At 32.3% G+C, this 26,458-nt stretch overlaps 3 protein-coding genes across 4 annotated transcripts in view; 1 reads left to right on the forward strand and 2 right to left on the reverse strand.

Annotated features, from left to right (window-relative positions):
- Positions 1-1,387: 1,387 nt before the first annotated feature.
- Positions 1,388-5,105, reverse strand: LOC131847649 (probable cardiolipin synthase (CMP-forming)). The gene is made up of 5 exons (XM_059197268.1): positions 4,523-5,105; positions 3,683-3,820; positions 2,753-2,968; positions 1,945-2,040; positions 1,388-1,631 (listed from the first exon to the last, which is right to left on the reverse strand). Exons 1-5 carry the CDS (start codon positions 4,946-4,948, stop codon positions 1,482-1,484), a joined length of 1,026 nt encoding a protein of 341 aa, XP_059053251.1. The 5' UTR covers positions 4,949-5,105; the 3' UTR covers positions 1,388-1,481.
- A 566-nt stretch (positions 5,106-5,671) lies between these two features.
- The window catches only part of LOC131847784 (zinc finger FYVE domain-containing protein 26 homolog), a 28,924-nt gene continuing 8,137 nt past the window's right edge, over positions 5,672-26,458 (forward strand). The window contains exons 1-13 of one of the 2 annotated variants that reach the window (XM_059197434.1): positions 5,672-5,785; positions 5,914-5,970; positions 6,668-6,754; positions 7,084-8,734; positions 8,879-8,997; positions 19,151-20,863; positions 20,946-21,044; positions 21,139-21,951; positions 22,322-22,593; positions 23,309-23,458; positions 24,264-24,394; positions 25,002-25,414; positions 25,798-26,265. In XM_059197434.1, coding sequence (XP_059053417.1) covers positions 6,689-6,754; positions 7,084-8,734; positions 8,879-8,997; positions 19,151-20,863; positions 20,946-21,044; positions 21,139-21,951; positions 22,322-22,593; positions 23,309-23,458; positions 24,264-24,394; positions 25,002-25,414; positions 25,798-26,265 — 5,895 coding nt within the window. In that variant the 5' untranslated portion in view covers positions 5,672-5,785; positions 5,914-5,970; positions 6,668-6,688. Of the gene's footprint in view, positions 5,971-6,667; positions 6,755-7,083; positions 8,735-8,878; positions 8,998-19,150; positions 20,864-20,945; positions 21,045-21,138; positions 21,952-22,321; positions 22,594-23,308; positions 23,459-24,263; positions 24,395-25,001; positions 25,415-25,797; positions 26,266-26,458 lie in introns of both variants that reach the window. The other variant, XM_059197433.1, reaches the window with a different exon arrangement.
- Positions 9,565-18,923, reverse strand: LOC131847785 (uncharacterized). The gene is made up of 4 exons (XM_059197435.1): positions 18,668-18,923; positions 11,903-12,032; positions 10,768-11,007; positions 9,565-9,911 (listed from the first exon to the last, which is right to left on the reverse strand). Exons 2-4 carry the CDS (start codon positions 11,997-11,999, stop codon positions 9,724-9,726), a joined length of 525 nt encoding a protein of 174 aa, XP_059053418.1. The 5' UTR covers positions 12,000-12,032; positions 18,668-18,923; the 3' UTR covers positions 9,565-9,723.

The following is a 26,458-nucleotide window of genomic DNA, read 5'->3' on the forward strand; positions in this document are numbered from 1 at the left end:
TGACACAAAGCAGGTATATTACCATGTTATATATAAGATCTGTTCATTAATATGAGATTTAAAGTATTTTTGTGTCTACCATTACATAGAATATTTTATGTAACATATACATACTATAACTATGTGCATGTATATAAAATGTGATATAAATGCAGCCCAATATAAAATATATTGGGCTGCATTTATATCATCTACTGTTGTAATCTACATTGAATGAAGAAACTCAATATTTTATGTTGATAAACTCTAAAAATCTTCTATTTCCATACTTGGATGTTTGAATGTCTAAGGAATAACTAGCTGCCATATTTAATTTTGAAAATTCTTTATGTATTCATTGTAGGTATTAAAAAAGTTATATATGTCTTAATTAATATGTAGTTCTAAACGTAAAATGTTTATATAGATATCTTAATTAATGCTAGTTTCTACTATATGTATAAACATCGAAAAATAATGAAAGTCGTTAATGCAGACGAAATTAATTTGGCTTTTCAAAAATATTGGCTTGGATCTTCTAGTCTTTTGAATTTTGCTTTATTGATATCAGATAATTTGACTATGATAGTAACATAGCCTCTACCAATTATCATGACATTATTATAAATAGTAATAGTACTAGAGACCTGCACTAATTGCTTGATCCCTTAGGTGATTTAATAAAAATCTGCTTTATATATCTGCTGATATGAAATACTATACCAAAAAAATAAGAATGAAAAATAATATTATTGCTTTTTAATTTAATTTATTTATTGTAACTAATAAGTTAGAGGAACTGATATTATACATGTGCCTTTTGAAATCTAATATTCACCATCCACTCAGTCCATTTGAAATTCATAAATATAGAAGTACTAATATCTTTATGTAATTAAATGTTCAATGTAGTAAGTATATTCTTTACATTAGCATAATGTTTCGGTTTGTTTACTAAAATTTAACAAAAAATATTCAACATTCCACATGGTTAATATTAATTTAATATGAAATATTTTGTCTGATAATTAATATCAGACATACATAATGCTTTAAAACAAAAATGTAATCCATGAAGAATATCATTTTGCTTTCTATAAATATCTGTAAGATAAATAATATCATTATTTTCGATTAGTTTAAGAATAATTTTGTAATTTACGTATTTTTATAACATAAATAATTTTTAATATAACCTAGTTCACATTTAATTTATGTGAATAGATCGAACAAAATAAATGTATTCCATTTGTACCCTCAATATATTATTTGATTTGAAACGATTGGACAAGTTACCCCCTTCTACCATTATAATTGATGGCCATAATTTTCTCTATTAGTCTAAGTATATCCTAAAGGATCGGTATATTTAAAATAAAGAATTTAAATAATAAATGAATTAAACCAGTTTTAAATTTTTATTTACATAATGTACACAGTTTTTAAAATAAATTATTATGTTATATGTGGAAGACTTGGGACATGTTCTGTGCGATTTCTTGTTAAGTTTTCTTCAAAAACTTATAAGTGTCCTTACTAACTAAATAACTAATAGCAGATACAACTGTAGACACGGCGGTGACACCGCAGAGAGCTTGTAATGCAGGATGATTCACATATCCAAAAACAGGGGACGCAAGAGTAGTTCCAACCTGAAATTGTATTTATATATACCTGATACATCTGTGTATAATGTTAGTATTTATGAAAGTGCATAATTAATTTGTGTATTATCATTATTTATACTGCCCTGTTAGAAATAGCGACCGCCCATGCTTCGCAGTGTACAGTATGTGCGACACTTTCACTACTAGTTACGTAGTTATAGTAAAAATCATGATTCTGAGTGACTCTACGGTGATGGCATAACCAATAACAAACCAAATTAATCCGAGAGACGGCAGTAACGGCTCGCCCCCTGCCAGTGGGTGACGAAACAATGAATATTTGTAGGAATCTACGTACCAACAATAGTTGTACAGCAGTGTTCACTTTGCTGATAAACGTTGGTGCAAGTTGTGCTGTAGCATGTGTCACATCAAAGTATCTGCTAAGCGTTCTCTGTAAACACAAAAAGAAAATATTATTACGTAATGCAAACATTAATATCAAAATCAATATTTATTATTAGGGTAGGCCGCTACATGTATAATTATACTTTTGATTCTACTAACAGAATACACTAATTATATTTAATAATTTTATATTTTTTTTATGACGAATTTATAAGCTATATAGGTCATTGACTAAATCTGTAGATTACTTACTCATATTTTTTTTATTCTTAATTTAAAATCAAACCGATTATAATGCAATAATCAAGTCATTCAAGTACTGTTTATACTTGTTTTATTATTTTCCTGCGATGCTGCATCCATGTGGACTGTGTATGTAGATGTTACTGATCAGATAAAAGTTATTTAAAGAAAAATAATGTTTATTATTTCAGTTTACCCATTTCAAAAACAAAATAAACAAATTTGTGGAAACTCTACAAGGGATAATTAATATAGAAATAAAATAGACCCTCAACTAGTGATAAGTGTATATTAAGGAAGGAAAATATAGGAAAATATTTTATAGAATATACATCGAGTGACTGATGACATGATAATATTTTATGAACTATGGAACATAACGTCTTATCGAACGTCTTGTCTGTAAGGGGTCAGTCGTCATGAAAAGAGGTAATGACGTGAAATGAATATTATACAAATATATACAATACACCATAAATTCTTCTTTGAAGTATTAGTACAGATAAATAACTTACAGGGGGTGGGAGGCTCATATATCGGATGACAAATCCTGCAGTTACTAAGGCTGCATCACGACCCACAATTAGCAAAGTCAGGCTTAGAGGTATCAAATTTTGCCATGTGAGTGAAATGAAGAGAGTTGCTATGAGTACTTTGTCTGCCATTGGATCCAAGAAGGAGCCCATCTTTGAAGACTGATTTTTCCAAGTCCTCGCTATCCAACCATCCAGCTGTCATTTAAACAAAATACCATGTATTGTATGTATGCAGTTAAAAAATAATTTCTTATGTGTATGATATCTTAAAATAATTATGAGGGAAAGGGGATTTATAGTAATATGGACTGGTGACCTCATTGTAAACAGTGTAGCATGTCAGGTTGACCTGGATGCAGTTCCCTGTGGATGATTTCCAGAGTGAAAGTGCATGTGGGCATGATAAATTCCTGATGAATTTGCTATTGGCTATGAATTTGTAATTACGATTGGCTAACAAATCTGACTCTTTGATCATATTATTAACATCCAGCTACAGGTGCAGTTGGATGGACCAGTACATTATCATGCATTAAAAAAACAGTATGCAGTATCATTTCACACTAGACATTTGAAATATTATAACTAACTTAATACAATGACTGATATTAAATCATATAAGTGAAAATAAAGACTTACAGCAAATAATAATGGTAATAAAATCTTTATTGTAAAATATACTCATTGGTACTAGCTAATAATGTAGCTATAAAGGAAGTAACTTCTTATTTATGTTTGAGATTACAAACCAATAAATATACCAAAAATATTGATTGATTTTTACTATAATTAAAATAAATTATTACATGTTTATATAATATGCATAATATATTTTTGATTGGAATAAAATAGGGTCACAGTGACACCATTCGAAAAAATGTAATAAAAAATAAAACAACAACTACTAACCAGGTCAGTGACTCCAGCAAACACCATCAATCCTAAGGCTAAATTATAATTATCTTCCAGAATCATATATCCAAGATAAGGAGACATCATAATTCTAGTTACACACAGTATGTTAGGAACAGTAAACACATTTTCTCTCTGAAAAAATTACACTTAAATTACATTATTGGGCTATCAGGTCACTTTAATGATATTTAGACCTAACATTATTGTACTATTAAAAGTAAAGTGTTGTAATGCCACAAATGCCAATTACAAAGCCCTTGGCATTACAAGGTAGCAACCTCTGACAGAAAGCTCATCAGATTTCTGTCATATCTGTGTGCAAATAATCACCTTATATAGTGTTCATTCTACTAATATGCAAATTAACATAATGTCAATCAAATAATAAGCATTTTTTCTAGTAACTGTGGTATAGGTATATTATAAAAAGGCAAAATACTGTAGTTAGTAACAGGCAGGCATTTTAGGAACTCTACAATTTTTAAAATGCCTGCCTGTCACTAACTACAGTAAGTTTTTTAATAGAACATGTATACTAGCAGGCTTCTACCATATCTGGTCTGGCAGGGTGAGAAACACAAGTGGTGAAAGTGAGTGCTCACATATATTTGGAAGGAGCCACTTAAACCTACACCGGGGTCATAAGTCCATGGAACAGCTCGGCGTTTTCCTTTTAGCCACATAATAGACTTGGCACCTACACAGTTAATCCAAGGACTGTTAAGAAGTTTGTCGCCAATACAAAGTGAAACTAGACAATATTCTGTTAAGCTACAACTGTAAAATTAAATTTGGGTCTGACTATAAATAATTGAGTGCTAAAATATAACATACCTCAACCACTTCCTCTAATCTTTCTTTTACTTTTGCTTTAGTTTCTAAGATATCTTTGATTAAATGTTCTTTTTTCTCTCTAATTTTTTGTTCAGTAATTTCTTTATGCTGTTTTATATCTCTAACGATTTCCTCACTTTTCAGTCGAATTTTATGTTCTGTATCTTTCAGCTGTTCCTTTCTATGTTCAAAGACATCTTTCAGTGTTTCGGTTTTCTTCTCGAGATTTATGAAATTCTTTTTGTTATCCTTAGAATATCCAGATATCATGTATGATACAACGGGTAAATATTTCGATGTCTGTTTATTTGCAACAAGAATCATGTATTCCCGAAAAGGAATGTTGTAATTGAATTTTTTAATGGTTTGAAACCGATATACATTTGATACATGTTTAATGAACATATTTCGATTTATGAATCGCATAATAGTGAAAAGCCGGTCACTTGATTTTCCACATATACTACAATTGCTGCCGTAAACTGACAATAAATTGTAAATATATAATAAAACTATTATAATTTAAACACATAATAAAATCTTATAACCTGCAAATAAGAATAGAACAAATAAAATTAATTAACTTAACTACCATTTAGTAATGGCTATGATTATAAAAATATCGATGAAATATGTATCGATATCTTTATCTTTTATTTGATGTATAAATATGCAAATAATATTTTATACATATAGGTATATCACAATACATCTCTGTATTAGTGAAAGCATATTTTAAGGACATATATGAACATTGCGAAAAATTTGTACTACATTTGAATATTGGATACTTTTTTCAAAATTGTAAATAATTTGTTCATAAGAAATGAAACTTAAAAAACATTTTTATTGCTATGAAACGTTAAAATTTTATAACAGTTGATATATAGTATTAGTAGTAAGTAAGATCCTAATATGTTTTGACATTCTATATTAAAAGTTAAATCTATATGATCGTAATATATTATAATATCAAATGTTATTCGTACATCGATATATCGATATATGGACATCGACATCTTTTTGTTGAAAGAAAAGTTGAGTGTGATCATGTGGTTTTCATATGTGTTCTGTGCTCAGTTTAACTGTCCAGCAGTGTTATGTCAAGTGTCTATGATTTCTATTGAGTTCTGTGCTCTGTGTTGTGTTTTCATATTACTTTAGAAATAATTAATTTCTTTATAATAATATTATTTTTAGTAATTACCCCGTTTTAAAATCAACTGATCTGAAACATGTAACCGTATGGCAACAAGTATTAGAGTAATAATTCACAATGCCTTAAAGTTTTATTGCTCAATATCAAACTAGGTTTAGGCTTTGTTTTAATTAATATTTTGTCTACTTTGTTCTCAAGTTTATAATTGATAAAAATCTTGTTTTTCTTTAAGGGTATAGATTTCAATATCGCTTACAGATTAAATTCAGTGTGTTATATAAATCACTAGGTAATTTATTTTTAAACTTATTAGATTAGTCAGTGTTGTCATGATTTCTGTGTAACCCTCTTTTATGTAAGGATTGTGAGGGATGTCCAGATTTCTTACATGCCATGTTTACTCTGGTAGATTAGGTAAATAATGTAATACTTGACAAATTGACACAAAAGCGCTCATTATTGTAAATGTTTTGAAGTGCAATTTTATTTTCTTATTAATGAATAAATTGAATTCTGTTCAAAAATAATTGAAATCCCTGTAATACAGTAATTGCACTTGTATTAAGCTGCTTAACTGATAACTCATAAGCAATTTTATTCAAGTGAATTTAGATAAACATAACAATAACACTTGTTATTTTCTCAATATACTTGTTGAAATTGCTACAGATACTAGATTTAGTTAAAACTAATGAGATCACCTAATTGCTCGGAATATAAAAATAGATTTTATGTAATTTTGTTAAAACAAAAAATGTAAAAATTAAGACAACTTAATGTACCATTCTAATATATCTAATTTGCAATTTTAGATTACTTAGATATTTTTAAACTATCATTCCATTTATATGTTAGAAAGTATCTAATATAGAAAATTGTTAGATTTTGCAAATTGACTGTGATGTCAGCACAAGAACCTGAACCCTGACCTTTGAAATAAAAGTGATTACAGTAGAGAATGAAAATATTTTCTACATTTATTTCAGGGACATGTTATAGTAAGCAAAATGAAAGAAGAAGAATTGAAGTATATGTTGCGGCTTTTAGATGACCTTACTGAAGAAATATTTAAGGTATGTGGTTGGAGATAAGTATAAAAATTTTGTAATTCCATAAAGTTCTGAACTGAAATCAAATATATTTAATATTGTTGTTTTAGTATATACACAATATTCTATTTAAAACAACTATATACTAATGTAGTATTAATTGGTTAATCTTATTATACATTTTAAAATATTCTATTAAGTACTATTATTAAATATTTTAATATCTATGTACTCATTGACAAATACCAGCCTGTAAATAATATAATACTGCTACATACTTAGAAATTAATAAAGTAAACAATAGCTTAACTTTGTTATTGTTTCTTCTACATAATATTACTGTTTAATTTCAGGAAATATTACTGTTCTACTATGACATTGAGGAATCTAAACAGCCTGCAGAATTTTCAAATAATATCTTTCAATTCCTGAAACATAACATAAAGAACAACCCTGTCACTACTCTAACTCTAATTCATTTTATACAAGAACAACACAATAGTGCTATTGACCAAGATAAAATACAACCAATATATTTAGAAGTGCTCCGAAATGAATTGGCTGAAAATCATTGTTCAGATAAACTACTGACAATGATATCAGTAATGAGATGGGACAGCAAATTCTTACCACTGTTTACCCAACAAATATTGATGCCACTCACAGCTGACACATACCGACAATACAGAAAACAAATATTGATAAGTCTTGTGCCTTATGGAAAACCTGAGCTTTTACATTTGGCATCAGATCAGATGCAGAAAAATGAACCTCACAAAGAATTTAAATTGACACCAGAATATATGCTGGAATTATGTTATGAGGACAAAATACATTGGCTGTTGAAAGCAGCTCAAGTTTATAAACATCAATTACATGACATGAAAAATGTGACATTTAAAATAAATAATTTTACAAAACAAATACTTATTATGGTACTTATTGATCTAACTAATAGTGCAGAGACTTATGATTTACCTTCTCTAATTCATCAATTGACTAACATATTTTCTATACTTGATACCTATACAACCATTGATGAACAATTGCAATTTTATATAACTGAAGTTAAAAGAGAATTGACAATAATAAAATTTTGCATAGAGAATAATAGTAAAATTATGACAACCTTAATATTTAGTCAAGTATTAACACAGAGTGCTTTAGCTGTGATATCTCAAGTGTGCAGGCTGTCTAAAGTCGATAGATATAAAGTCTCAAGACTTTTGAACATGAATAATGATTTTGTAAAAGAGCTGATGAGTCTGAATCATCAACCCAAGCCTAAACAACAAGAAGGGTATAATACTAATTGGGATATTGTGACCTATAATAGTTATTGCGCAGTGACAAAGATTATAGATAGTATTCTAAATTCATCTGAGCGAATAGAAGATGCACAGGACATTACAACATCGTTGGATGAAATTAAACGGCTTGTTTTATCGATACAACCCTTCCATTACTGTGTGGAAGTAATTGAAAATATTTATTCCTGTTTATTCTTAAGATATGAATATTTCTCATGTAATGAACATAACCAGGACTATCCATGTGGCACACATTCTGAATGCTCTTATTTTTATTCAAAAAGACAAACTCAACAACCTATTAGTTTGAAGAGCAATAATTCTGGATTTATGTGCAATTCATTAACAACACAAATTGTTTTGAACACACTTAAAATATGTTTGGAAAAATTGGAAGAGAGTATAATTAATGAAGATCAGAATACTAACGCAAGACTGAAACATTTAGTAAAAGTAGTTAATCATTCAATGTGGAAATTGCAACTGGTATCAACATTATCTCCAGATACAAGTCCAACACAGCTAAAACTTTGTCTGGACTATGTAGAGGTTGACGAAAGCAGTGAAGAAGATGATAAAGAACTTGATATGAAAATTTTGAAAAAGAAGCCAAAATGCAGAAGAAGGTATACAAATGTAAAGCAAGACAAAGATCAAATAATGCAAGCTTCCACAATTTCAGCTAATGGTGAAGGTAAGTAAATTCTAACATATTGAATCTTTTCACCATAATTACATTTGATAACTAAACAATTATCAAATGTAATTATGGTGAAAAGATTTTTCTCTCAAACCAAATTAATTTTTTATAATTTGTTAATTGTCATTTCTATTCTAGCGCTATCTACTAAAGGAAGTGGAATTGACTTTATCTCTGTTATGTTGGCTAAACCAAACAGTTTAGTAGCTCTAGCGCTGTACAACAACGATTTTTCCAAGGCTAATCAAATTCTTGAGGTATGTAAATCAACTATTTATATATTTTTAATAATGGACGTGATTGGTCTTTTTTGATGGATATAGATAGAAAAGTCATGCTACCTGCGCTAACAGTATAAGCTAGCGAAGTACTAGTGGAGGATGATATGATGATGAGCATGAAGTCAGGTCAGTTAGTAGTGAGTTCACCAGGAATTGCTATTTGCTCCATTGATTAGCAATAGGGTTAGAAGTCCCCATTACTAATGATCTTCCTCCGGTTCAAAGGTGGTCGCGGTATTTTTACGCGGAAGTAAACAGAGATTTTCTAGTTTTGGAATATCCCAAATTATTAAAGTAGGCATCAATACCATATCATAGTCTGCTTTAGTTACATTCTATAAAAGATGTAAGTTTTAAATATGGGTAATGTGAGAAATCTATAACCAGTAAAATAGACACTGATTAAGTTCATAAGTGCATTGTTAGTACAGTATGAAATATATTTTTCATAAAAAAACGCCATTTATATTATGAGATCGCAGTCTATCTATAATATTCTATCTTTTGGAGGAACCTAATTGAAATAAAATTCCAGTACTCGACATTTATTCATATTACAACGAATACAATAGATGAGTCGTATAAAAATGAAATTTAACACATAAAATTTGAACAGATTTACAAGGTGATCCTTACTAGAGGTGTTCGTAACAACCAATGTAAACAATCAAATTGCCATTATGGCGGTTACTAACTACAAAATTATATAGTTCTTATTAAATGCTCAAATTCTTCATATATGTCCCTTTCATTGTCAGATGGTTCATAAAGAATTTCTCTGCTATTGATGTTAAGCACACCGGGTGGGTTCATTATAAAGTATTTCTTGGCATCATCTATAGTCCGTCGAGGTTTAAAAAATTTGCATACCAAACAACAACAGCACCAACCTGAGTAAATATTGACTAAAATTATGCTTTTTAGATAAAAGACGAGTTTTTAATTACATAACATAATAATACAAAAACGTATGCAATGTACCTACAATGTATATTATTATATAGTCAAAATGCTCTAAAATCGGTTGCGTGATTGGAAGTTGGAGGAAGTTGTGGGAAGCGCACAAGGTCATCTCCTGTGCAGTCATATCGTAGGTGAATAATATACTACATATAAAATTATTTCTATTTTAGGGTCTAATCGCTTTGTGGGAACATTACATATTCTTTCTAAACTACACCATTGATGCCTGCCAGTACGTACAAGTAAAGTTAGGGTTCCAAACTAATAAACATATTTTTGTTGTCTTTTTGTGATATTTAAATAGGTTTATTAAATTTAAATAAGCTAATTTATTTAGATACAATATTACATACGTAATTACACCTATAACAAAGTACGATTGTGAAGGGTTCTTATCTGTCTTTATGCCACGCATCTAATTTAAAATAGGTACTAGTCATAGACAATAGGTATATTATGTAGACATTAAGCCATTTTATGGTCTTATTAATTTGTTTATTTAAATACATCGTTATTTTAATATAAAGATTTGGCAGACATGTTATGAAATTAATTATATAATTTAGTTGCTACGCATACGCATAACCACAGCAGCAGTGGCCTAATAGTTAGAATAATGAGGTCGATAGAAACAATCTAGTCTTTTAATATAGATTAAATTACACTTTAAGTAAATTAAATTGTAAACCCAAACGTCATACACACACATGGCAACGCTAGGTATATGTGAAGGTATACTATGTATATATTATATACGTATTCTATTCCGATTGTAGTATTTACCTCTGGTACACCATAACGGAATTGCCATAACCAAGTACACTAAAGTCCATATCTTGATGATTCTCCATAGACGAATTAGTTGAACAACATCTGATGTTTCGCTTCTTCTATATTCTAATATTAAACAGCATACCGCTCTTAAGCCAATTTCATTTAGCTCTTGTTTGGTACAGTTTTCAAAGTTAGTATTGAAAATCAACATACTACGCATAGTATGCAATATGCCTCCCTCCAATGTATCTGTTAATATGCAGGTAGATGGATTGATAAGTAATAGAGGAAGTTTGGTAATAATACGCAACAAACAAGAGAAATTGTGTAGGTTGTCGCCCATGTATTGTGAATGTAAAGCTAAATATTAAATATTAATACATCATAAATAAAATAAATCTAAAAAAATTCTGTTAACATGATAATTCATTGCATTACGTAGTTATATATCATTTTCTATTTAGTTTACTTTTTATTATATAACCTTATCTAGCTATCTAGTGTATATTGAATGCGTCTATATACATAATTTAGCTCTTAGGCATACATAGTGTTGGATTACAATCCAGTTTTGTACCGAACTACACGCTCCTAATTATATTATTATATTGACTGTAATCTGTTTTGTATGCTAATAAATAAATAAATGAATATGCGCCTATAATTTATTTATATTCATGCATACCGAGGTATACTATGAACAAAGTCGCCTTACCTCACTTGCTTTGAAAACTGTTCGATTCGAAGAGCCCTTTTCTAAGTAAAAAAAATATGTTAAATAAAAAGGTAGCCGACTAGAAACACCACTTCTAACAAAGAAAGACTATAATTAAGTCCAACTATATATATTTTTTATTTAATTGTTTAATTTTAACAGAATCATAACATAAAATAATGACTATTTAATACATGTTCTGAGTTTTAGGATGTGAAGGCATATACATGGCTGGATGTGATTGATAGGGCGGTGGTGTCTATACTAATATTATAAATATTAAAAGTCTATCTGTTAGTTATCTTTTTACAAATAAAGGAGTGAACGGAACATAATGAAAAGATATGAATATTTATTATATCAATATGACGAAAATCATAAAAAGGAGACAAAGTCATAGTCAAAGTAACCGCTAGTAATTATTATTACCTGCAACGAATTTCGGTACATCCACTTCGTGGTCAGCTTTATCCAAATATTGGTACAGTAAAAGGTCATAATTGTATTCGGCATAACTATTTTCCATCGTTTCTCTTTTACGTTTCGGTTGTCTGGTAAGCTAAAAGTGTGAATATTTATTTTGTGTGAGTTTATATACAGACTAGAGGGTGCGTGTGTGCGCGGGCCTCAAGAGGCCCGCGAGGCGTTGTCGGTGATTTTTTTTGTGAAGACGGTTTTCTTTTCGAATAGACTTGGTTGGCAAGTAGAGTTGTCTGTTTTGATACGAAATCATTCAGGTGACTTCCAATTGTAACAGTGTGGCAAAACTTTGTGTTGTAATGTTCACAATACTAAACCTAACCTAACCTACCTTTCTGTATACTATATTAGTCTGGGGTCAAAGTTTTTAATGTAGAGATCATAATACGAAACCTAACCTAACCTACCTTTTTGTTTACTATATTATTCTGAGGGCATAATTTCTACTGTAAGAGTCGCAATACAAAACCTAACCTAACCTACCTTTCTATATACCATTTCGACCTGTGGCTTTAATTTTTATTGCATGGTCACAATACAAAACCTCACATTACCTACCTTTCTGTATACTATATTAATTTGGGTTCACAGTTTCTAATGTAGAGATCATAATACAAAACCTAACCTAACCTACCTTTTTGTTTACTATATTATTCTGAGGCCATAATTTCTACTGTAAGAGTCGCAATACAAAACCTAACCTAAAGTACCTTTTTGTTTACTATATTATTCTGAGGCCATAATTTCTACTGTAAGAGTCGCAATACAAAACCTAACCTAACCTACCTTTCTATATACCATTTCGACTTTTTATTTTTTTTTATTTTGGTTTAGCTACCCGGGTGACAAAACCATTTCGTCCATACATTGTCAACTTCTTCTAATAGTTTACTATGAAAACCGTTGTAACAACTTACATCGGTTTTCATAGTAAAGTTTTCCAAATAATTTTGATAAAAGCCTTAGTTATTATTTATCGTAGGTAAAGGACCTATGATAAATAATAACCACTCAACACTCTTTTAAAATATCATAAATATTAAAATCGGGGAAAGTTTCTAGCGCTGGCAATACTGAGATTCAATGCCATCCCATAAAAGAGGACTCGCTGCATGGTAACCATGTACCAAAATAAAATATCTTCCAAATTTTGTTCAAAGTCAACCTCGGCGGCCATCTTAGATTTTTCCATTTTGATACTTCTGACATATATTACATGACGACAAATATATTTCGTCCATATATTGTACAGAGACACGGTCCTTTTAGTGGGTCCTTAGTAAATATTACTTTCTACGAAAATCTATGCTTGGTGTTGCCACCTAATTTTACAAAAAATTGCATAAAACTATTAAGATGAGATTTATTATAGATCCCCGTCACTTTTATGTTTAAAAATGTCGAAAAATAATTTCCCACATTTAAGGTTTGCAAAATTACCCAAAAATCGGGGAAAAATTGTAGCCTATATAATACTTCACGTCTTTGCTCCATAGAAGTAACTTGCTGTAAGGAATAAAATAGTACCCCAAAAATGAGTTTTAAAACGTCCCTAAACTTGTCATCGGAAATAAAGTACCCTAACTCGGCCGCCATCTTGAATGATTCCATTTTAAATAGTTTTAATATATACACCTTGGTGAGAAACATTTCGTCCATACATTGTACAGAGCCAAGGTAACTCCTTCTAGTAGTTCCTAAGTACTGTTTACAATGGAAATCGATGTATGGTGTTGCCAGCTCATTTTGACAAAAACCACCTAAGACCCCTTGGGGATTATTTTTGACAGATCGTCATCATTGTTTGGTCTAAAATGATGAAAAAAAAAATCCCACGTTTTTTTTACTTTCTCCGATATTACCCTAAAATCAGGGAAAATTTTTAGAGCAGATAGTGCTTCGTATCGAGAGTTTCCACTGTTCCATAAAAGTCAACTCGCTGCAGTGACGATGGGTACCTGAAAACTGAATTTAAAAAAGTACCCTAACTCGGCCGCCATCTTGGATTTTTACTTCTTAATACTTTTGACGTATTCACCGTAGTAACAGAAACATTTCGTCCATACATTATATAGAGCTTCGATGACTTCTTCTTGTACTATTCCCTAAGAAAACTAATCTAAGGTGTTACCAAATAATTCTGATAAAAATCACGTAAAACCCATAAGGGGATGATTTTTGACAGATATCCATCATTATTTTGTTTGACATATCGAAAAAAATTCCCACTTTTTTGGACTTGTCTTCTAAATTACCCTAAAATCGGGGAAAATTTTCATACCGTTTTTCCGTTTTCGTCCATATATTGTACAGAAACACGGTCCTTAGTCAAAATTCCCACATTATGGGTTTGCAAAATTACCCAAAAATCGGGGAATATTTGTAGCCTAGATAATATTTCGAACCGAAATCTACCATGACTCAATAAAGGTCGACTCGCTGCAGGGAAGCCAGGTACACTAAAATATATTCCTAAATTTATCATCAGAGATAAATTACTTAAACTCGGCCGTCATCTTGGATTTTTCCTTTTTGAATATTTTTAATTTATCCACTTTGGTGACAGAAACATTTTGTCCATACATTGTACAGAGCTAAGGTGACTCCTTCTAGTAGTTCCTTAGTACTGTTTACTATGAGAATTAGTTAATACTTCGCACCGAGAGTTTCCATTCCTCAGTACAAGTTAATTCGTTGCAGGGATGATAGGTGCCACAAAACTGAATTTTAAAAAGTTCTTAAAATTGTCATCATAGATAAAGTATCCTCACTCGGCCGCCATCTTGGATTTTTCATATTTAAATATTTTTAACATATACACAGAGCCCAGGTTACATACACCTAGGAGTTCCTTGGTACGGTTTAGTATGAAAATCGATGTATGGTGTTGCCAGGAGATTTTGACAAAAACCACCTAGGACCCTTTGGGGGATGATTTTGGACCAACGCTCATAACTGTTTTGTTCAACTTAACGAAAAAAAAAAAAATTCCCACGTTTTTTTACTTTTCTTCGAAATTACCCCAAAATCGGGAAATTTTTTTAGACCAGGTAATATTTCCCACCGAGAGTTTCCATTGCTCTATAGAAGTCAACTCGCTACAAGGTTTAGTGGTACCTCAAAATTGAATTTTTAAAAGTCCCTAAAAATGTCAACATAAATTAAGTACCCCAACTCGGCCGCCATCTTAGATTTTTACTTTTTAATACTTTTGACATATTCACCCTAGTGACAGAAACATTTCGTTCATACATTGTATAGAGCCTCGGTGACTCCTTCTAGTACTATTCTCTAAGAAAACTGATGTAAGGTGTTGCCAGATAATTCTGACAAAAACCACCTAAAATCAATAGAGGGAGTGTTTTTGTCAGATTTTCATCATTCTTTTGTTTGAAATGTCCAAAAATTATTGTCCCACTTTTTAGGACTTATCTCAAAAATTACCCTAAAATTGTGGAAAATTTTTATACCAGGTAATACTTTGTGTTGAGACACATCATCTCTCCATAGAAGTCGACTGGCTGTGGGGTTGGCAAGTGTCCTAAAACTACATTTAAAAGTATCCCAAATTTTCTCCGAAAAGCAAAACTCCCCTATCTCTGCCACCATCTTAGATTTTTACTTTTTAATACTTTTGACGTATTCACCTTAGTGACAGAAACATTTCGTTCATACATTATATAGAGCCTCGGTGACTCCTTCTAGTACTATTCTCTAAGAATACTGATGTAAGGTGTTGCCAGATAATTCTGACAAAAACCACCTAAAATCAATAGGGGGATTGTTTTTGACAGATTTTCATCATTCTTTTGTTTGAAATGTCCAAAAATTATTGTCCCACTTTTTAGGACTTATCTCAAAAATTACCCTAAAATTGTGGAAAATTTTTATACCAGGTAATACTTTGTGTTGAGACACATCATCTCTCCATAGAAGTCGACTGGCTGTGGGGTTGGCAAGTGTCCTAAAACTACATTTAAAAGTATCCCAAATTTTCTCCGAAAAGCAAAACTCCCCTATCTCTGCCACCATCTTAGATTTTTACTTTTTAATACTTTTGACGTATTCACCTTAGTGACAGAAACATTTCGTTCATACATTGTATAGAGCCTCGGTGACTCCTTCTAGTACTATTCTCTAAGAATACTGATGTAAGGTGTTGCCAGATAATTCTGACAAAAACCACCTAAAATCAATAGGGGGATTGTTTTTGACAGATTTTCATCATTCTTTTGTTTGAAATAACCAAAAAAATTTTTCCCACTTTTTAGGACCTATCTCAACAATTACCCTAAAATCGGGGAAAATTTTCATACCAGGTAATACTTTGTGTCAAGAGACATCATCTCTCCATAGAAGTCGACTCGCTGCGGGGTTGCCAAGTGTCCTAAAACAACATTTAAAAATGTCCCAAATTTTATCCGAAAAGCAAAACTCCCCTATCTGTGCCGCCATCTTGGATTTCTAAAATTTCATAATTTTCCCTAGAGGCCGGGTCCTTCGGCTATCCGACGCCGCACAGTGCGTTGAGCTAGCACACTCGTAGGTACCCTATCAATTTCAGTTTTTAAAGCTAGACCTCAATTTCAAAATTTGTCCCATGATGTATGGGTGTTGCCAGCAAATTCTGACAAAATCCACCTAAACCCCTTCAGGGGACGATTTTTGGTAGACCAACAAGACTTTTTCATTTAAAATGTCGAAAAAAATTTTTCCCACTTTATGGGACTTTTCTCCAAATTTAACCCAAAATCGGGGAAAATTTTTAGCCCTGGCAAATCTTCTTACTGAGACTTACCCATGTCAGTAGGTGGCGTTTAGTTACGGGGTTGCCATGTGCAGCAAAAACGCGATTGAAAATATCCCAAAATTTTTCCAAAAACTAAATCTCCCATAGCTTGGCCGCCATCTTGGATTTCTGAAGTTTCATAATTTTCCCTAGAGGCCGGGTCTTTCAGCCTCCCACTGCCCTACAATAGGGATCGGTAGTATCCCCGCAAGTACCCTAGGAATTTCAGTTTTTGGAGAGACACCCCAATTTCTATTTTGGTCAAACCATGTATGGGTGTTGCCAGCAAATTCCAACAAAACCCACCTAAAACCCTTTAGGGGATGTTTCTCGATAGGCCTTGATGCCTCTTTTGTCAAAAATGTCGAAAAAATTTTTTCCCACTTTTTGGACCATTTCTCCCAAATTACCCCAAATTCGGGAATTCTTTTTAGCGCTGGCAATACTTCTTACCGAGACCCATCATCGCCCCATAGAAGCCGACTCGCTGCGGGGTTACCCTGTACCAAAAAAATGATTTTGAAAATAATCCGGATTTTTAGGACCAAATTCACACGCCCCCAACTCGGCGACCATCTTGGATTTTCGAAATTTCATAATTTTCCCTAGAGGCCGGGTCCTTCGAGTTTGCTAAGCCACACAACCGGAGTCGCCAGCACCCCCGCAACTACCCTGGGAATTTCGGTTTTTGAAACCCTAGAAAATTTTCAACCAGTTTTTGGCAATTTTTTCGCCGCCATCTTGGATTTTAATTTTTTGTTTTTACGCCATATTCTGGGTCCCGCCGAGACGTGCCAAATCACTCTTTGAACGGAATCGATCCGAGCGAAACTGTAAAAGTTAGCCGCCATCTTTGTCCGCCATCTTGGATTTTCCCAAATTTCGGAATTTTCTCGTGGTCACCCTAGCCAAAGGAACATTTCCCCCATACATCGTCTCGACCCCCGGACGCTCCTTCTGGGAGAACAACTATGTCAATCAGTGAGTGAGTCACCGTAATGCAGCTTTATATATTATAGATATTTATGTATATACAAAAGTTTGCATCGTGCGCGCGACCATAGAAAGTAAAGCGGTGTGCTAAATCACTACACCACCGAAGTCATCATCGCCACATTGTTATAAAAAATATTCCAAAGTGATTTTATGTTTAATATTTATTTTCGGGATTTTTTATTCTCTTAAGATGTTACGGAAATAGATATAAATATGTATGGTACATTTGTGAGTATTGATGAAAACCCACATGAGGTATATATGTTACGACAGCGTTGTCGTATGCAGTCTCTGTTGAAGCCTCTGTAATTTTAATTCTTTTCACAATACTCGTTGTTTTACTTATTTCGTATTCGATTACGGCTAATCTGCAATTTGTTATAAAACAATGTTATCCAGAATCTCATATCACAACGGTAAAAAAATATCTTAATAATAGTTAATCCTTATCATTGTTCAAAAGGTAATATACAGACACATGTAACAAACTGATTTATATTATACTATTTTCGATGAATTCCTTTGTAAACAAAAATATATAAAAAATCTTTTATTTTCTTAAATAATGACAAATGTAGGTATACTAACATAGAGTTAGTTTATTGTTACTTACAAATATGAATTTCAGTAATCTGAATATATAATATTATTCTATAACTTGATTACGCTGTAATATTTGAAGTCTGAATAACACGAATGTCTTTGTCTACACCATAAAGAGTACTCTGGAGTGCTGAGTGCTCTTTGTTCTGAGCGAGTCGACGGTTATGATATGCGTACGACCCTCATATTTGAAACACACTTCACTTCTATCAGGGGTCAATAGATTTTTCGATTATTCTAAAGGTCCATCCGGACTTGAACAACAATAAACAACACATTTTTGAATACGTTTACTTACAGGTGATAAATAGTGTTAGCGTACATACCTATTAATTTCATGAAATTGATTCTTTTCACCTACAGAAAAATATTCCAATTTATCTTGATCAATCAACTCGTAATGATCATTGTTTACATCTTCATCTATTTTGTAGTTACCTTTATGAAAAATATAAAGTGTGTCTGCAATAATATAATACACGTTAAATATTATTAATCCACAAACTAGGTGAAAACTATAATATTTATATCTTAAAGAGCAAATAAACATAGTAAAACTCTTGTTTTAGTATTGAGTTTCTTGACGTATTATCAAGCAAGACAATTCTACAATTTCATTCAGGAATTTATGTAATGACATTTACTTCAAAAATTAGCTAGCTAGCTCATAATATTAAAACCTCACAACACTAAGTTCAATGAAGTAGTAGACATTATAGTATAGTAGTAGACTAGAATATGTCGGTATTAATTTTAGTGCTAGGAGTAATTTTATTGAGGTTGATATTTCTTTTTTCTTTATCTTTCAGATGTTTGATTTGGCTGATTCGGAAATTGCAACAGAAGTAATATTCACTGAACAGTTGCGACATCTTGTGGCAAAAATAAAGAATATTATATATTATAGAGACGATACTCGTTACGCCACTAAAGAGCTTTCAGCATTATCGGTAGTGTCCACTGAAGTTATGAGTCTTGTTGAAGGATTCCTCGCATCAAATAGAGCACCTAATTCATTTGATGTAATAGATTTGTCATCGAGGCACCCACATTTACAGCTGTACAGTCATCAAAATGCTCCTTTTATTAATGCAGTGGACATATTACTGAGCAGTGGACTGAATAGAGAAATTACTTACGGCTTAATAAATGTTGTTGAAAGGAAACTAGCTGAAGTTAGGAGTTGCACAGATATAGCTGCTGTAAAGAAAACAAATTATATTCGTTTTGTTGAAGACATAGCTAGCGTTACATTCGAAATATTCGGCAATATGGAGAAAACATTTAATTTCGTTGATAACATTTGTGGTCTGATAACCGACTGTCGAATACCTATTAAACATAAAGAGTTTTGCAAAATGAATCAACTTTCCAGAGATTTAAGACAATCTTGTGATGATTTGGTAGATGTCGTGAGTCCGGTAGAAACAAAGGACTTGGATCAAAACTTGTTACAAAAATATCATCAAATTTATATGAACGTCGTCGCTGCGTCCGATAAAGACATATGCAATGTCGTTGAAATTTCAAGACATGGTAACAAAAAGACTAGAATTCCATATTTAAGAATGTGCTACATGTATTGCAAAACAGTTTTTCAGTTACAACAAGAAGAGAATCGCTCGGATGATACGACGACAGAAAAGCCTTACTTCTTCGTCATGGAGAAGCACCTTCATGATATATTTGGAAATATGATAAACAACAAGGAAATCTCTGTGACATACTTAGAGCCTATATGCAAAAAGTTAAACATTGATCTGATACCAAAGTTGATATTAAATTTCTGTCCATCCATAACATTAGCAGGACCTCACAAAGAAGCGACTGAAATTAATTTTAACAACTTACTTCAAGCTGTTTATGACTTCAAAAATCCAGAAGAAAATTTGTTTTTAGATCCAGTAGCAGACTTCGCTCCTTTACCGCGATCACCTGATCCACAATCTCTTACATACGTGGTTTTGCATAATTGGGTGCTTGCACATATTATTAAAAAAATTCACACATCACAAACTGAAAATAGTTTGCAACAAAGTATAGATGCGAGAACAAAAGCATTAAATAATTACATGGAACTGGAGAGGTTTAATTGCTTGAAAGTTCTATTTGGCGGAAACAAGTATTTAGCTTCATTGCATACTATTATTGACTTAGACAAACTCTTCTTATATATGCCCCAGTTGATAGCGTCCGGGAAAATTTTAAAGTGTTTAAATATTATCGACTCGCTATCAGAACGCCAGCAGATGTGTAGCGCCAACCTGAACAATTTACGAGATTTGATTTTATTTAAATTGGCAACTAACACCAAAATCAGTAACAGTTGGAAGTATTGCCAATATCTAAAATGTCCAGAATTAAAGATTGATCTTATCTTAAATAATTTAAACAATTGGTGTGCTGAAGGTGCCATAGAGGTATTAGACTACTTGCGTTTCCTTTCCCATCAGGAAACTTTAGAAGAAGGACTGTATAAAAAATGCACTGACTGGATAGTTAAAATACCTCTATACGATCAGGTACTGAAGTATTATTATTATAAAACTATTGTAACATTATTGAAAAATCATAAATTCATTTTCAATTTAACTCTAATTTTAGATAGCGTCTATAATGGGAGAAAGTCATTGGTATAATATATATGAAAAATCCATAAACAATCCAGAGAGTATCATCGAAGTGCTGTTAGTGAGTCAACAGGTATTATTTTTATACATAATATATTATGATAGTTTTCATTTACATTACTAAGAAGTGATTGAGGTTTATTGAAACAAAATTATTTTTTTTTCAGTTCCAACTGTGTTTAGATTGGGCAGATGTACAAGAAGTCTCAGAAAATATGAAGAACTTGATTGTAATGAATCTGTTACGGCAGCTTTTTGAGTACACAAATCAGGCCACTCCCACTCTTATAGAAGAGCTTTTGAGAAGACTGCCCACTAACCAGGCAATGGATTTGGTCCAAAAAGAGATATATAAAGTGAGAAATGTCGAAATCCTTCAAGTGTGTATTGACTATATTTCAGATAACTCTTTTGACTGGAAGACGTTTGAGAATATTAAAGTGGGCTTGCAAATAATGCTTCAAATCGATGGTAACGTACGTCACCTTTTCTGGGACCTAATAGAAAAGCCATTGCTGATGATAGAGCAGTTTCTTATGAACGCAAAATTGGATGTGCTTACAAATATTATAAATAAAATTTCGCCGATATTAATAAAAGATCCTACTGGTGATAATCTATATTATAACATAAAAGCCATAGATAGCGCAATAATTTCTAAAAATGCATTAGATGCGTTACTGAGATATTACGCAGAGAAAGCGTTGGATATGAAAAATATAGGGAACGCGTATCCTGTACCACCTAAACCGTCAGACGATTCATTATTACAATCGATTGATTCAATAAATCTGGAGTCCGCATCCAAGCCATTTGTAATGCCGGAACAGGTTCCAACCAAAGAGCAGTGGGTGGAGGATTATGCGGCTGACAGGTGTATGTTGTGCCACACTTCAATTTTCTCTATGATCATCCGCAGACATCATTGTAGACGATGTGGTAGGCTTGTTTGTCACGCCTGTTCACGAAATAGGATGCAGGTACGGTATACCAGATATGGTATCAGTTTGCATTGTATTGTACCGATTCATCGTCACGAGCATGATCTAATTACACGTTATTTTTTGTGACTGTTTATGTGATGTCTTCATCAATATTATCATCATCAGGAGTAAACCATACAGCATCTTCATGGTGTTTCTGTAAAAATGTAAAAAATTGTCATGATTTAATATATAAGTAATACAAAGCCAAGGCCTAGCTTTTGTCTGATTTGCGTGTACAGAGGATTTTCTAAAATTCTGTAGTGTGGTATCTTTTGCTCTTAACTTATACCCACGTTTTTTTTATTAAGATATATGTACCTGAAATGTATGAATCGGCATTGCTATAATATTGTTATATTTATAGATACCCACGTACCCGAGCGGCATCAAGTTCCGCGTTTGCGACGATTGCTACACACAGACAATGAATAAGAAAGCGAACGCGGATCCAGATTTAATTATGAGCAGTAACTCAGACTCGGCCGGCAGTGGGGTGTCCTATATGGATTGGTGTTTGTCGAACAACGCGAATAAAAACGAAGCGGTTAGAACTGAGTTCGCCTATGAATTCACGCCTAATGTCACTCTGTGCTTGTCGATTATGAAAATGCATTCAATAAATTTGGATTATCCTAGGTAATAAAGATACATTTTTCTGCTTATCCTTAATTATATAATTGAGTTATTGATGCTTTCACAATTATTAGTTTCAAATTAACCTAAAAAGTGGCTTTTCTATCTTCATTTAAGCTTAATTGTAAATTCTTTATAGGTTTTAAACTCTTTAGGTCGCTAGCAATTTATAACTCCCACGGTATACTTCCTAGGAAACAATAATATGATCCTGTGTATATTGATATCATATGCTTAGGATTCTCTTTATAGACCTTATTTTCTTAATTTGTATGTTAAATAAAAAAAAACTTTATATGGATGTAATGTGAATACGAATTCCTTACAAATGTGGATATTGCCAGAATAGTAGACTTTAGTTATTTTCGGTAACATAAAAATATACCAATTGAGTTTATATAATAAATATACCAACTGAAGTAGCTAGCTGAACTGGACGGTAGAGATAGTGATAAAAAATAAGACGTGTGTGACAAACAAGAAATCGAAAAGTTAATAAATAATTTTGAGTTTGAGCTTATTTATTTAGGTTTGAAAAATCAAGGCTCTGTCACATGCATAATTATTATAGATTGTATGTATTTTTATGTATCTCGAATAAATAATCTTTCATTTTTTATGTTAGATTTTCACGGTCCTGATCTTCTATTAACTGCTTGAAATTGCATTTTATGTAAGTTTGGCAGTTATCAAATTACAGGTCGAAATAAAATTTCAGGTTCCTTCTAGACCGCAGTGATGAGCTGGGTGGCGAAGTGTGGGGTGGGGATGCGCGGCTGCTAGTACGCGCGCGCCGCTCGCTGCTTCTTGCTGCCGCCGAACTCTACTCACGAACACCATCTGCACCTACTGGGGCTCCACACAACGCGTCAGTATACATTTATATTAAATAATCATCATCATCATCATCATTATTATTATTATCATCATTATCTCTTAACTGTCTAGTGATAGTATATAATAATAATCTTGCAACTAAAAAGATTTGTGCGGTGTTTTCCAATAATATCAAATCAGAAAGACCGCCATCACAATCAACAGACATTTTTTTTTTCAATATTATATTTATATATAATTATGTATAATTTGATAACAATTTGAACTGGGAGAAAAATACAACATGTTTTTAGACGTTTGTGAAAACATGCGTAAGGTTTTACAATAAAATACCAGAGTCTGTTATAAATCTGCCAGAAAAAAGATTTAAATGTCAAATAAAACAGTTCCTTTGCAAAAAAGCTTACTATAAAATTGAAGAATTCGTTAACGATAATAATGTTTTTATAGAAAAACTTTGAATCCATAGCACTGACAATATTATCTGATTACATTAATAATGAGTGCGTAGCGACTTCTATGTTGATTATCGCATGCCTCTTACTTGTTATACTGTAATTATTTATATAAAAAAAACATATATTAAAAAGATACAACACACAAGTTTCTTGTGATGAATCTGCATTCCGAATGAGTGGTAGAATCAAAATATGACTATTCAAAAGTGCTTGTAATGAGTTTATTTGAATAAAGATTATTTCTATTTCTATTTCTATTTCATGGCTCCTTAATATTTGTGGGTCCCGTGGGCATGCTCGTGCGTCACCAGAGGCCGGTGAGTTGATGGTCCTTGTATGGTGTAGTGATGTAACGGTGGGATGCGTATGGTGTCGCAGGGCGTGGCGCGTGTCGGAGGCGGGCGCTGCGCACGCGGCGCGGTGTCTTGCGCACGCGGATGCGATGGCAACCCTAGTGCGTCACCAGGCCCACCACCTCGCCTGCCCGCCGCACCGCGCAGCACATCCCAGTAAGTCCCATTTCAGACCCAGACCCCAGGGTTGCCATATGTCCCTTATTTTCTAATGTATATGATTAAGTAGTGTTAGTATGTACTATGATTGTATGCCATGTTAGTTTAATCATACTACGGGTACCAAGTACTGACGGTAAGCGAAAACAGTATTAACTATTATTATAAATATTGTAAAACAACATCTGGTACTATCTAAACATGAGAAACGAATGCAATTGCACCACGTCCAGCTTTATTCGGCTAATATTAACAGTAATTTCGATTGGTGTTGCCTTTATATTAGATAATGATATTTAATTTCATACTATTATTCTGTTGCTATTTATTAAAGACTGTCAGCGGTTTAGTTTCTTTTATAAATGGCGTGAACATTTATATAATATAGCTATGGTTTTCCTATAATGAATAAATAAACATGCAAACTTTCTTCGTAATGTACTCTTTTTAGTGACCACTGACTTAAAAACAATGATGTATATATGTATGTTAAAATTTATAATTTTGACGAAACGAACGAAGCTAGTGTTATAATAGAATTCATTCAGGGGTTTTATTATTTATCATTGAACTGCCGGAAAAGAATTAATTTGTATATTTTCAGGTCAAATTGTACGTTCGCTTCTAGAAGCGGAAAAATGGGAGCTAGCTTTAGAAATAGCAACAAAATCTGTTCTATCTAGAAACAGCGTGCTAGCTGCTTGGGGTAAAGCCTGTCTAAAAGCGGGCTGTTTCAAACAGGCACGTGAGAAATTTGCACATTGTTTTAAAAATACAGTAAACGTGTGTGTTGAGATGGAGGATTGCGAATACGGGAAGGAAGCACAGGAAACTCAGTTTGTAAACAGACGATTGCACAGCTTGAGGACTTCACAGCGGAGTAGCTCGATGTCGAGCGTGCAATCGGACGGCCGCTCTCGCACGAACTCGCCACTGCTCAATGAAATAATTAGTCTGATTGAAGACATGAACTATCCAGTCAATCAGCAGTTACTCCAAAAAGCCGATGCAATAAAGGTAGGTGATAAAAATATTTTATTTTGGCGTCTATTAAGTATATACATTGTTAATTTAGCTCAACGGGACGAGCTTACTCCTGACCTCGGCTTGTATGACGTAGTAAAAAAGTTGATTAAGATAAATACTTTATTTTCTATGATAATATTTGCATTAAAAACTGACAAACTATACTATAGTAAATAATAAAAGTATAGGAATTTAATTGGATAAATATAATTAGGTATGGCAAAGAGAAATTAAACATTAATAATTTCTTTGAACTTTTGCTGATAATATTATGTATACTAAATATATTGCAAGATATTGTTAGAATCTTTGAGATTATCCATAATATTAGAGAAAAGAAAACTGTTATGAATAATATAAAACATTATTTCCAGACTACCAATGAGAGATTATCATCAATGAATACAAATAAGAAAAGAATACAGTTAATAGAACCGGCATTGAATATTATGCACACGTTAGCTAGTGTTAAAAAAATTAAACAAGGTGACTATAGTGATTTTCAGACTGCCGTGATTCCACCAAAGAAAACTTTGGCTCAAGGTTTGTTAAGGAGAAACAATCAACCCGAGACAAAAGTGAAACACAAAAACAAAAGACTGGATCCATTCTTTTATAAAGAATGTGTATACTACTTAAGTAACTATGGATCACATGTTACAAATATAGGATTTTATATGAAACACAGTGATATGGGAGAGGTGATTAGGTACTGCTACGATAATCTAGTCGACAAAGAAACATTTACGGAGTCTGTGTACATGGAATGTCTGAAAAAGGACAAAGTGGATGAGTTGCTGAAAGCTATGACGGATATTGATAGCACATTAGAAATGTGGTCGGTTAGTATGTTGTATTTTCTATTCATATATTTAAAAAAAAAAATATTTTGGATATTATTATATTTTTTTATTGATTTAGTAATATTTTATGAGCGAACATATAATGAAAGCGTGTCCATTTAATTAACGACTATATAATTGGAAAGGGTAAGGTACACAATATAAACAACACAAAGAAATTAAAACTAAACAG

The sequence above is a fragment of the Achroia grisella genome, unplaced genomic scaffold (genome assembly GCF_030625045.1).
Source record: "Achroia grisella isolate CSIRO2021 unplaced genomic scaffold, CSIRO_AGI_Agris_v1 utg540, whole genome shotgun sequence".
In the NCBI taxonomy this organism is placed as follows: domain Eukaryota; kingdom Metazoa; phylum Arthropoda; class Insecta; order Lepidoptera; family Pyralidae; genus Achroia; species Achroia grisella.